The sequence below is a fragment of the Cebus imitator genome, unplaced genomic scaffold, assembly GCF_001604975.1.
Source record: "Cebus imitator isolate Cc_AM_T3 unplaced genomic scaffold, Cebus_imitator-1.0 Scaffold49, whole genome shotgun sequence".
Classification (NCBI taxonomy): Eukaryota; Metazoa; Chordata; class Mammalia; order Primates; family Cebidae; genus Cebus; species Cebus imitator.
The window spans coordinates 1,400,561-1,413,573 of NW_016107364.1; the positions used below are offsets into that span (position 1 = coordinate 1,400,561).

The following is a 13,013-nucleotide window of genomic DNA, read 5'->3' on the forward strand; positions in this document are numbered from 1 at the left end:
TCATATGGGAAGGAATTTTAAAAATTAAGAAATCCACATTCTCCTCATGGACTGTAGGAGGTATACACCTATAGGCATCATATTTGTGGTGAAACGTGATACCACTTTGGCAATTCAGGCATGGGATGTGATTTAATTCGTTGCTAACTCAACATCCATTTGTGACACTACTTCTTTCCCATCTCTACTAAAGGGACTGAAAAAGCAGAATGATCACTTTTCTATACTTCCTACGGGAAGGGAGGTACATTTCTGGCAAATTAGATGTAAGTTAAAGTCTGATAGAAGCTATCAATAGGGTTTTATGTTTTCTGATATGGCCAGTAGTGTTCCTTATTTTTTCTGAATTGAAATCATGATGGCTGGACACGCAGCAGTCATTTTATAGCCATGAGGAAATAAGCATGTGAGAAAGGCTGAGAAATGGACATTACGATGGGCCTGACATGCTGCCTCCTAACAGCATCAAACTGCTGAACCAATACCAGTAACTACCTACTTCAGAGTTCTAATGTGAAAAAAAAGTCCTGTTTATTTAAATTAGTCCTCAGAGGACACTTTTTTTTTTTTTAATGTAAAGCGTCAGCTGGTAAAAAATTTACACTTTGCAGACCATAAGTCTTTGTTGGAACTTAAACTCTGTCTTTGTATACATGAAACAGCCACAGGCAACATTAGCCTACCCCAGGTCTCAATCACTGATAACTGGGTTTTCTGTTATTTAAGGCTATACAAATTTCTAGCTGAACTTGTGAAAGTATAAATAAACCTGAATATTATTAAATATACCTGGATGCTGTAAGTGTATAGGCGAACATCAGCTAAACATGATTGGCAGTTAACTTGTAGGTCTGACCTAGGGTTGGTCTCTTAAGTTTAGGAAAGTAAACTTTCCTAGCCTTTCTGTAACAAAGAACTGATATATATTGATGACCATACAAATACTGTTTTTCATTTTCCTACCTGCCTCCTGCCTTCCCTCCTTTCTTCCCTCCCTTTCTTCCTCCCTCCTTCCTTCCTTTGTTCCTTCCATCCATCTCTCTTCCTTTCTTTTTCTGGTGTGGTAGAGCTTAGTTGCACAGGCTGTTAAACATATTACTTAGTTAATGGATGCCATCATCAGTGCTTTCTATGTTTGACTGATTATTTTATTCCTATTCCTTAATCCCATTCATCTTTCCATCTCTGTAGACAATCATTACAATGAGTTTGATGTAAAGTTTGTATAGTTCTTATACATTTGTACTATTGATTTCTTGTATACTTACTTCATTGTTAATTCACTTACCTGCTATTATGTTATAACCCTTATTCTGTTCATTATGGTTTTTACATTTCTATTCACATTTCTATGTGTTTATTTTGCCTGTTGCTTCTAACTGCTGCATAATATTCTATAGTTTGCCTTTACTATATTTTACTTTTTTACTTTTCCTAGTGATAGAAACTAGATTATTAGCAACTTCTCATTATTTTAAACAGTCCTGTAATTTTTTGTATCCTCTCCTGTGATTCACTGTGAGAAACTTTGGGGAATATATATAAGGAATGAGATAATTGTGTTAAATATATGTAGATAGTTACACAAGTACTACAGATGGCTTTCCAGAATGGCAGCTCATTCTGCACATTCACCTGGCATAGGAGGAGCTCTGTATTCTCACATTCTCATTGATGCTTACCCTTATGCATTAACTGTTCCAAATCTGACGGGTGTAAAGTCATGGCCAACAGTGTTTTGACATGTATTTTTAATTCTTAATGAGTTTGAGTTATTCTTCAGATACATGGTTGCTTTCGGGTTTTGTTAATCCAGGAACTAATTGCCTGATGATATCATCTGTCTTGTTTTTTTACTGGAGTTTCTACATTTTTTCTTGCTGCTTTATAAGGTTTACTTCTCGCTTTTAAGCACTAGACTCAGTTTAATTTTACACATTGGAAATAACTTCTCATCTGTATTATCTGTCATTAACTTTGTGTATGGAATCCTCCATTAAATAGAAATCTGAAAATTTGATGTACTCAAAATTTTCATGGATTGAGCTGCCATAGTTTTCTTTGAGAAATACTTCCCCATCCCACACACCACAAAGGTATCATCATAGGCCAGGCATGGTAAAGCACATCCAGCACTTCAAGAGGCAGAAGCAGCAGAATTGATTGAGGCCAGGAATTCATGACTAGCTGGGCTGCATAGTGATAGTCCATCTATTAAAAAAAAAAAAAAATTAGCCAGGTGAGTGGTGTGTCCCTGTGGTCTCAACTACTTGGAAGGCTGAGGTGGGAGTCACTTGAGCCTAGGGTTCAAGGCTGCATGCAGTGAACTATGATGGCACCACTGCACTCCAGCCTGGATGACAGAGCAAGACCCTGTCTCAAAAAAAAGGCATTATCTTAAATATTATTTAATTGGCCTTAAAGTTTTGCCTTTAATATTTTGCTTTTTGGCGTCCAAATTTGTATATTGATTTGGAAATTCCATTTTTTAATACTTAGTCATTTTTCATAAGCCCATTTATTAAACCTTGTATCCTTTCAATTACTGTGATGGCATATATTTTGCACACACATACACACACACACACACACGCACACGTACATTTGTCTCCAAGTTCCCCATTGTGTCTTATAAACTGTCTGCTTGTTTGTTCTTAGGCTGCTATCAGGCCATTTGTTGTAAATTACCATGGCATCACACTATATTTAACATTTAGTAAGGCAAGTGTTCCCTGAACACTCATAAGGCTCTTATTTTTTGAAGTTATCTTAGCAATTTGTCTAAGAACCTAGAATGTCCCTCCTTTTATTTCGCTTACCTTTTAAGGTTTACATTTCTTTCCAATAAAATCCCTAGATACTTTATAGTTTGTCTTGTTATTCTGAATGCATTGTTCTATTTTATTTTCTAACTCACAATTACTGGTCTAGAGAAGTCCTGTTTGTTTTTAAGCTCTATATGTATCTGACAATATTGCTGAATGCTTTCATCATTTCTAGTAGTTTTTCTTTTGACTTTGTTTCTTTTGACTCTGTTAATGCCATGTCAGTGATCAGACTATGAAAATATAGGTAGTTTTAATTCTGCTTTCCTCAGCTCTTTTCTCCTCCCTTTCCTTCTTGTCCAGGGCCTTTGCTACATGGAGGCCCTGATTGAGAGCATCCATGCCATGTTTCCAGTAATATACAGAATGTGGCTAATGCCAACTTTTGATGTGTAACCTTTTAACTAAAGAAAATATTTTCCCAAATGGCGTTGGACTTTATCAGTGAAGTCATTGTTTCAGTCTGCTGAGAAAATCATGTGATGTTTGTCATTTAGTCTAGGAGTTTTAAGAAATATGTTCGGCCGAGGCGGGTGGATCACGAGGTCAAGAGATCAAGACCATCCTGGTCAACATGGTGAAACCCCGTCTCTACTAAAAAAATACAAAAAATCAGCTGGGCATGGTGGCAAATGCCTGTAATCCCAGCTACTCAGGAGGCTGAGACAGGAGAATTGCCTGAACCCAGGAGGCAGAGGTTGCGGTGAGCCGAGATCGCGCCATTGCACTCCAGCCTGGGTAACAAGAGTGAAACTCCGTCTCAAAAAAAAAAAAAAAAAAAAAAGAAATATGTTCATAGATTTTCTGTTGTTAACTTTTACTCCTGGGATCAACTCAATTTGCACATTGGGATTTTTAATATTAAGTAAAATGCCATCATATAATTTTAATTTCCAAATTTATAATGACATAATTGTACATAAACAATTGTATATATTTAATAATTGTACATAATAACTTTACAGACATCACAGCGTGATGTTTCAGTGCATGTATACATAGCAGACAACATGATCATGTGTATAGAAAACTCTAAAAACTCCATCAAAATACTGTTAAAACAGTATCAAATGAACTTAGTAAAGTTATCACCATATAATTTTTAAATATTTTTCATATTTGCGTTTTTTTCTTCTTACTTTTTTTTTTAAATCAGGGTTGTCATTATTGTTGGTGGTGGTCTTTAGTTTTTATTTGCTTTTTGAGACAGAGTCTCACGCTGTCACCCAAGGTGGAATGCAATGTTGCAACCACCACCCACTGCAACCTCCGCCTCCTGGGTTCGAGCGATTCCTTATTTTCCTGCCTCAGCCACTCGAGTAACTGTGATTAGAGGCACGGCCACTAGCCCAGCTAATTTTTGTATTTTTCAGTAGAGATGCGCTTTTCGCCATGTTGTCCAGGCTGATTTCGGACTTCTGACCTTAAGTAAAAATTTAATATGATTTGACAAATGTATGAATGACCTTAAGCAGTCCGCCCACTTCGGCCTCCAAAAGTGCTGGTATTATAGGCATGAGCCACCGCACTCAGACTGTATCTGGTTTTTGCATTAATATTAAATCAGACTGAAGTAGCTAAGCAGCTTGTGCTTTGTTTTTCTGGACTATCTTAGAGATTAATTCACTGTCCCTTAAAAGTTTGATAAACTCAATTATGAAACCATCTGGAAATGGGCTTTTGGAAAATGAATATGTCATTTTACTTAAGTTTTCTATATTTTTTTTTCTGCTGACAATTTTGATATTTTGTATTTTCCTAGGTATACAAGCTTCTAATTGATGTTTTTGGTTAATTAATATATAGTTGTTTAGAAGCTTTCCACTACTATTTTGGATTTTTCTTTGTTCGGTTTCCTCTTTTAATCCTGTACTTGATTTATTCCTACCTCCTTTCATCTAGCTTGCCAGAGGTCTCTTTTATTAATCATTTCAAATGGAGCTTTTGTTTAGATTTTTTTTCATTTCATTGATTTCTGCCCTTATCATTATTATGTCTGTCTTTATGGAAATTCTCTGTTGCTTTTTTTTTTTAATCACATTTCAGTTGAATGTCTAAATTCTTTGCTGTCAACCTGTTTCGTTCATTAAAAATATTTTTAAAGTTATATGTTTTCTTGAAGTTTAACATATACTGTTTACTTTTTGTTAAAATCTACATATTTTGTAATTTAAGTTTTAATTTCCTTTTAACTCATGTTCTTGAGAGTTATGTTATTTTTATGTATGTAGAATATTATATTATAAATTTTTATTATATTATGACCATAGGCTATAATTTGTATAATTTTGTTCTTTTGAATTTACTAAGACTTTTTATCACCATCTTTTCAGTTTTGTTTGCTGTTGATAGTACATGTGTGTATATAGGTCCACACAGATGATATAAAATAGCTTAACCATATTTTTATTTCAGATAACTTTCATATCTTTGCTTATGAGATAGATAAGTTTACTGCATAACTTCCTTGTCAGATAATTTTGTCACCTGTGATTAAATTTAATTTGTCTTTTATTTTCCATTGGACTATATAGTATACTGGACAAAAGTCAGTGTTCTTCCAAAACCAGTTAGGATTGGGTGTAGGGATACACTTTACTGCTTTTTAGCATCTACATAATCTTGCCTAAGAACTAAGTTTAATGGTTGTCCATGATTTGAACTTGAATGCCATTCATAGACTGATACGATGTCATCACATGCAAGCAGTTTCTTTTAAGCATTTCCATTCTTATTTCTACTTAGAACCTAGCTTGTGACACTTTTAAAAGTTGATGTGTGTCAGCAATCTGTCCCTAATAATAGCCTTGTATCTTTTGAACAGCTGCAACAACATTTTTAAGGCAATGATCTCTCAAGCTGTTGCCAGTTTTTTTCATGCCACCAGAACTTGATCTTTCTACATTTTCTGTCTTATATATAATGGCAGGTCAGCAATCCTGGCCCACTCATGGTAATTCTTCCCAGCTGTCAGATTTGTGCAGTAAACAGCGAACTTCTTTATTAAACGAGTACACAATCCTGTTTTGATTCCCGAAATGCCAACGAAAAGCAGTCACAGAAACCACAGCTAGCATGATGACTCGCTTAAATATTAGCCACGTATTTTCTAGAGATGCTTGTGAAAATCACCAAGTCTATGATGACAGACCATGGAAGTATGAAGTATAAGGAGCTTTTTGACAAAGAAATGTTTTGTCTGTTTGAAGAGGGTGACCTGGAGACTCCTCATAATTTTATTACAGGGAAGAGTGGACCCCCTGACTGTCTTCTCCAGGGCATTCAGTCTAGCATTTCAGGTTGACAGCAGCCCCTCTATTTTGTTCCCTGATGATGTGCCCAAAGCAGAAAAAAATAATAAAATAACTATAATTGGCTACAAAGAGCAGAGCAAGCCATATCCTCTGAAACACTTAGGACTTCCCATCTGAACCTTTGAATGACCTCTCCTGCAGGTGGATGTCCTCAGACCTTACTGGCTGCTTCCCCAGTTGAGAGAAGGTAGCCCCAGAGACCACATGAAGAGCTCCCCAGCTCAGTAGTGGGTCAGCTGTGCTGCTTGCTGCAGCCCGCCTCAGATAGCAATAAATTATTTTTCCAAAGAGAGGCTTTGTGCTTTGCTGCCTTTTCCCTGCATTTCCCCCTGGGACCCCCGATACTGACAGAGCTCATTGACAAGGAGCTCTTGCCTGAATGGACCTTCGCCTCCCACAGGCTGCCCATCAATCACCTGCCCAGCCTCTGGGGGAAGCCCATTAGAAAACCGTGTGGGCTTCTTAGTAATCAAAAATAAGTAAAAAAGAAAAGCATATTTAATGCCTTCAGGAGATGCTGGATAGACAGAGATGTATCCCTTGCTTTTAGAAAAACAAATACCTTATTGGAGAAATGGGGTTATATAAAAAATTTCTGTGGTTGTCCTTCTATTTTATGTTCATGTAATAACTCACTCTAACACAGATTGCACTGCTTATCGTTTTATAATCCTGTGTCTTTATATTAATTGGGGCTGGCCTCACAAGTTATCAAAACTTGGTGGCTTAAAACCACAGAAATTTATTCCCCTGCAGTAGTTCTGGATGCCAAAAGTCAGAAATCAAGGTGTCTGCAGGGCCACACTCTCCCAAAGCTTCTGAGGGAGTGTCCTTGCTTGCCTTTTTCAGCATCTGGTGGTTCCAGACCTTCCTTGGTTAGCGCAGCGTAACTTCTATCTCGGCCTCCATATTCTCAGGGCCATCTGTCTGTGTCTTTGTCTCAAATCTCCCTCTGCTCTTCTCTTAAAAAGACACCTGTCATTAGATTTAAGGCCTACACTAAGTTCAGAATGATGTCCCCTCAAGGTTCTTAATTACATCTACAAAGACCCTTTTTCCAAATAAGGGTACATACACAGGTTCTAGGGATTAGGATTGGACATACCTTCTTAGGAGCTCCTGGGCGAAGCATTACAATAATGAAGAGATTTAAGTTTGTTCATCTCCTAAGTAAAGCCATAGTAGCTGTATAGCATCTGATAATATTTGTATAGTAAAATTGCAGCTCTCAGAGTAAGAGTGATGTTGTAACTGACTGAGTGGTTTTGTGAATTTCTGTTTTTGGAGTAAGTGGAGCATATTATTAGACATGCTAAATTTAAACACACACACACACACACACACAGAGGAGAAGTAAGTGCAAAGATTTTCTGCTTTACTGCCTATATTTCTATATACTGATTTTCTGCATTTCTCAGACTTGAATATAGATTCTCTGTTTTATAATAGACAATCTCAAAATAATTTAGGCATAATAAAGTAATGAGGCTTTTCTTGGCTTCTTATCATCATCCCTGCAATTTGAGTAACTTTTATGGTTGAGTTTTTCCCTGTAATAACTTCTTGTTTAGCTGATACTTGCCATTGGTAAATCACATGACTTTCAGAGTAACAGCTATTGCATGAATTGGTGGAAAGTGTACTAGCCTGAGAACTAAGAAATTTGGTCCTTATTCTCTCTCTGACTTTATGCGGTAGAAACCCCAAATCAGGATAGCCATTTTGCCATTTGTAAAATGAGGCAAGGTCTGCTCTCAGTTTGCTTTATCAGTTAGAAATTTTAGGGGGTGCAAATAACAGAAACCCAACTTAAACAAGTTTCAAACGTGCATTATTACATATTCCAGCAGAAAAAGAAAGTGGCTTCAAGGTTGCTTGATTCAGTAACTTTTGCTAAACAATTACAATTAAGGAGATGTACTTTTTTTCTTCTGTGTTCTTCCATTCTTAGGATTGCCTCGGAGAATGGCAGCTGCAGCATTTCTTAGTGGTGACATTCAGACAGGGCAGCACCACTAGAGAAGAAGGCTGGTTTTATCATAAAACCACCGTCAGATCAGAGAGCACGTATCAGAAGCCACTAGGAGACTTCTATTCATATCACATTAGCTGCATTTGGCTTTTTTTTTAATTATTATTATTTTTTATTTTTAGACAGAGTCTCGCTCTGTTGCCAGGCTGGAGCCTAGTGGCGCAATCTTGGCTCACTGCTACCTCCACCTCCCAGGTTCAAGTGATTCTCCTGCCTCAGCCTCCCAAGTGGCTTGGACTACAGGTGCATGCCACCACACCCTGAAAGTTTTTGTATTTTTGGTAAAGATGGGGTTTCACCATGTTAGCCAGGATGGTCTCAATCTCTTGACCTCATGATCCAACCGCCTCGGGCTCCCAGACTGCTGGGATTACAGGCATGAGCCACCATGCCCGGCCCATATTCCCTTTTCTAAACCAATCACAAGCAAGGAGACTTTACCCCTGGGATAATGAGTTGTACCTATATATTAGGGCTGAGAGCTTCCCAGCAGGACATACAGGCTGCTTTTTGGAGGGGCAGATAACTGAACAAAATCAAGTTCTGGGAAGAATGAAGGAATTGGAGCTGGATGCTGAGTAGACAGACAGTGGAGTATTACAGTAAATTTCAATTTTAATATAATTATATCCATAATTACTCATTTTTAGATGATGCATTTCATAATGTGGTTTATGCTGAAGATGTAAAAGACTAGGCTTGTAATTATTAATAATGAACATATGGGATAGTCAAGTATGGGTCATGGGAGAATTGTGTCAGGGCACATGTCTGCCACAGGTAGCTTTAAGAATGAATTAAATTGATTTCTTCCATTGTACACATTCATTTCTATCAGTAACAAGAGACAAATATGAGGAATCAGCTGCTAGAAAATTGATGTAAATTTAGTTGAAAAAAAGCAATAGTAAAATTTCTATGCAAATTTTATCATCCAGATATTGAAGTATATGATGTATAAGGTAATACAAATATTTAAATTATTATGAAAGTGAAGGACTCAAGCATAGAGAAATTAACCTGTATTTATTGTAATAGTGGAAAATGCAGTAAAATATTTATTTTCTTTTCTTACTAGAAAATATTTTCCATCCTAATAAAGTGAAGTTTTATTATATTTGCTCCTAAAAGGTACTGTTTTACTCTCAGGAGTAAAATCTTTGACTTAATTAAAACAACCATAGAAGAGTAAAGCACCAGGATTAATAAGAATTATTAAATTAGTATGAAAGAATAGTAAAATGTATGTTCTAATTCATTTGAATCTACTTGAAAAAATCAAGAAAGTAATTTCACTTTTCAAAAGATAGGCTTAAAAGAAGAACGTTAGTGCTTTAATGGACAGACAATCTAATCTCAATTGTGATGCAAGCTGAAAAGAGGCACATTAAACCTAATAATAATTATAGTAAATATGGGGGTTTGCCTATTTATGTAAGTAGTAAATAGTGTAAATGCAATTTTATTGTAGTGAGTAAGAGCTGCATTGAGTGGTAATATTCCACTCAGTTTGCATAGTTAGGCTAAAAGAAAAGATGCATAAAATAAATAGCATGATGCTTTTAAATTGCACAGTTAAATATATTCCAAATGTTACTAAGCTTGCAAATAAAATAACTGGAAAACTTGGGCCTAACTGGAGAAAGTATCACTATGTCCTTAAGCCCATAACAACATAATACCTCAACTTAAATGGTAGTAATGGTAGAACAAGTAAAATCTAATTAACCTTTTTGAACTACAATTGAAGCAGAGTTTCTCTCTGATATTTGTTCTTTTATTTATAATTCCTAAAATATGTAAATATGCCCTCCCTCTCACAGCATACACTCCAAGAGAATAAATCCTATCCTTCAGTCTTTTCTTCTCCCATAGGCTATGGAAGGAATAATCACTTAATAAATGTCTAATGGTCTTCACAGTGAACAGTACACTGTCAAAACCCACCCTCTCTGCACACGCACGTGTCTACAAATGACCACAGGTGTGCCATGAGTATTTATTTTGGGATTGTAAATAAATTTTTGCAAGTAGGTGAATTCACAAATATAGAAATCACAAATAATGAACAACTGTAACTTTAAAAAATACCCGATGAATTGGGTGATTTTCCTTGACAAGTACCTTTCCGATAATTCTCTGTAGTCTCCATTCCACGTGTGCGCTTGCTCATCTCCATCCACGTTACAGATTCCTTGCCTGTGATTTTTAGGGTTATTTTGTGTTTTTATTGAGGATATTAGTCTAGTTTACACAGTGTAATGTTAAATACAGATATTAATGCTTGCTAAGTACTTACCACATTTAATGTTAAAGATAATAAGGAAAATATATCCTAAGGAATATTACTTAATTTGTTACATTTGTATTATATAATATTTATATAATATCCAAATATGTAAATATTCCTGTGTTTAGTTATTATGTTTATAAAAATATTAGCCAGCACAATAGCCTTGAAAAAGCTAGTTATGTCCTGTGAAAATTCTACATTTGGAGAGGAGAAATTAAAGAATAGTCAAAAGGTAATAAATTTATTGTAAGATATCATGTAATTATAGGTATAATATCATTGGTTGTCATTTAAAAAGGATATTAGTTTGCTGTTTATTATGCTAGTTAATCCCATTTCCTTTCTGTTAACAATATGGATCCAGAAATAAGTAATCATATTAAATAAGAAGAAAAAATTCAGCACATTGAAAATATTTTTTGAAACTAACTCATTGAATATTATTATTGCAATGTTGTGTTTGCAGAGTTGTTGAGGAAATATACATTTGTTTGTTTCTGTTGACTGTGGGGGAAAATTAAAGATGCGCACGTTGTAGCAGAAGAACTTGTACCAATAAGGAGTCAACATCTAAAATACATAAGGTTACTAATATTTATTAATTACTCAATAAAAGAAAGAGTTGTTAACCTGGGTGCATAAATCTTGGATAGGCTTTGGTGGGAGAAGTGGTATATGTGAACACTGTGAGCATTTTTCTGGAGAGCAAGTCCGTTGCTCTAAAATGTAACTTTGGGGCAGTGGACTTGCTCTCCATTCCCTTTGCTGACAGACATGTGTCAGCTGCCTCAGGACCATAGTCCTACCAGAAACTTGCATGATAGGTGAGAATTAAAAGAAGGAACATATTAAATGCAATCAATATTCAGCAGATACTTAATGAGAATCTTCTGTATACCACAACTGCTATTATTTGCCAGGCATATACCTTTAATAAAAGCACAAAGTCCATGGAACCCTTCTACATAACTGTGTTCTTGACTAAAACACCAAAAGCAATGGCAACAAAAAGCAAAATAGACAAATGGGATCTAATTAAACTCCAGAGCTTCTGTACAGCAAAAGAAACAATCATTAGAGTGAAGCGGCAACCAACAGAATGGGAAAAAATTTTTTTAAATCTACACTATCAGTAGCATTTCTACACAACAATAATTTTAGGTTAAGAGCCAAATCAAGAACACAATTGTGTTCTTTGAAATGTAGTCCATTTCAAAATGCACCAAACAATATAGTCTGTGACCAAAGTTAAGAGCATAATAGAAGACATTTTGTTTTGTTCTTTACTGGTTTTGGCTGAAGTCAATTCAAAATGGGGACAAATATCCAGTGGAAATTCATGTAAGACTGTGGTAACTTATCATTTTGTTTCAGCACTCCAACATAGAGCATACATACTTTACACTAAGTTAAAAATATTTTTTTTCTTTCAAGGTAACTGAACTGCACAATATCAAAAATATAACCAGACTGCCCCGAGAGACAAAAAAACATGCAGTGGCAATTATCTTTCACGATGAAACATCGAAGACATTTGCCTGCGAATCGGGTAAGTGGTTATTGGCATTTTAGCCCTTGAGGAAACTGAGCTGCTTTTGAGACAGTGGCCCAGATGGATTAAGATACACTATTGAACAGGATGGCCTACTGTAATGAGAATGTGCTGTAGGAGACTTCATTCAGAAGCTCAACGTACTGATTTCTACAGATGTTTGGCTGCTTGTTGTTATATGTCTGTGTCTGGATTTGGTTCTCACATGGTCTGCCTGTTGGGGTTTCCATTCAAGCTTTGAGAATTAAGTAAACACTACCTGGCAGGTGTTGTTTGGGTGAGTGCATGACCAATATTCTGGTTCTTGCACCGTGTGTCTCTAGGCATTTGGGAGGTCAGGAATCAGGATGCTGTGTAAAAGCATGGCAGAGCACAGCTCAAGTCCTCATATACCACAAAACAGAGCTTTGAGCAATTTGCTGCTTTCATGGATTCTCAGTACTGCAAGTAAATACATTTCAGATTGAATTTTAGCATCCCAGTTCATGAAGCACTCTGACATTATTGAGACACAAAGCAGTTTATAGTTTGAACTTGCAGTATTTTTCATGTTGGAATCTCTGTGGTGTGTAATATATTAGTTGGCTTATCGCTTTTTAAAGATTTTGCTCAATGAAACAGTGCATTCGTTTTATAATGGATGTTAGCAAAAAGTACTAAAGGTTTGCAAGATGTGAACTTAAATTAATGATTAGGTCTTTGAGAGAAATTTTATTCAGTATTTTTTAAAAGGAAAATGGTGCTTCTAGTTTTGTATAGTTTGTTTATGGTTATTATTAATACCAGGTTGTATTATTCTAAAACTGATAATGTCTCTTTACCTAACTGAGATTGCTCACATCTCCTCACCTACCTTTTCTTACTATGGCTAAACTGAACTGGAATTTACCTCTTGCTCCTCTTTTCTTGCGTGCCTTTATGCGTCTGTCCTGGCATATTTCTTTTCACTTGCCATCTAACCTCATTTCATCATTTAAAATTGACATTTTGGGGTTGC

At 35.9% G+C, this 13,013-nt stretch overlaps 1 protein-coding gene across 1 annotated transcript in view; it reads left to right on the forward strand.

The window, feature by feature from the left end:
* Positions 1-13,013, forward strand: part of DOK6 (docking protein 6) — a 449,269-nt gene that overhangs the window by 183,869 nt on the left and 252,387 nt on the right. The window contains exon 3 of the mRNA XM_017527520.2: positions 11,899-12,013. Within this exon, the coding sequence (XP_017383009.1) occupies positions 11,899-12,013 (115 nt within the window). The remainder of the gene's footprint in view (positions 1-11,898; positions 12,014-13,013) is intronic.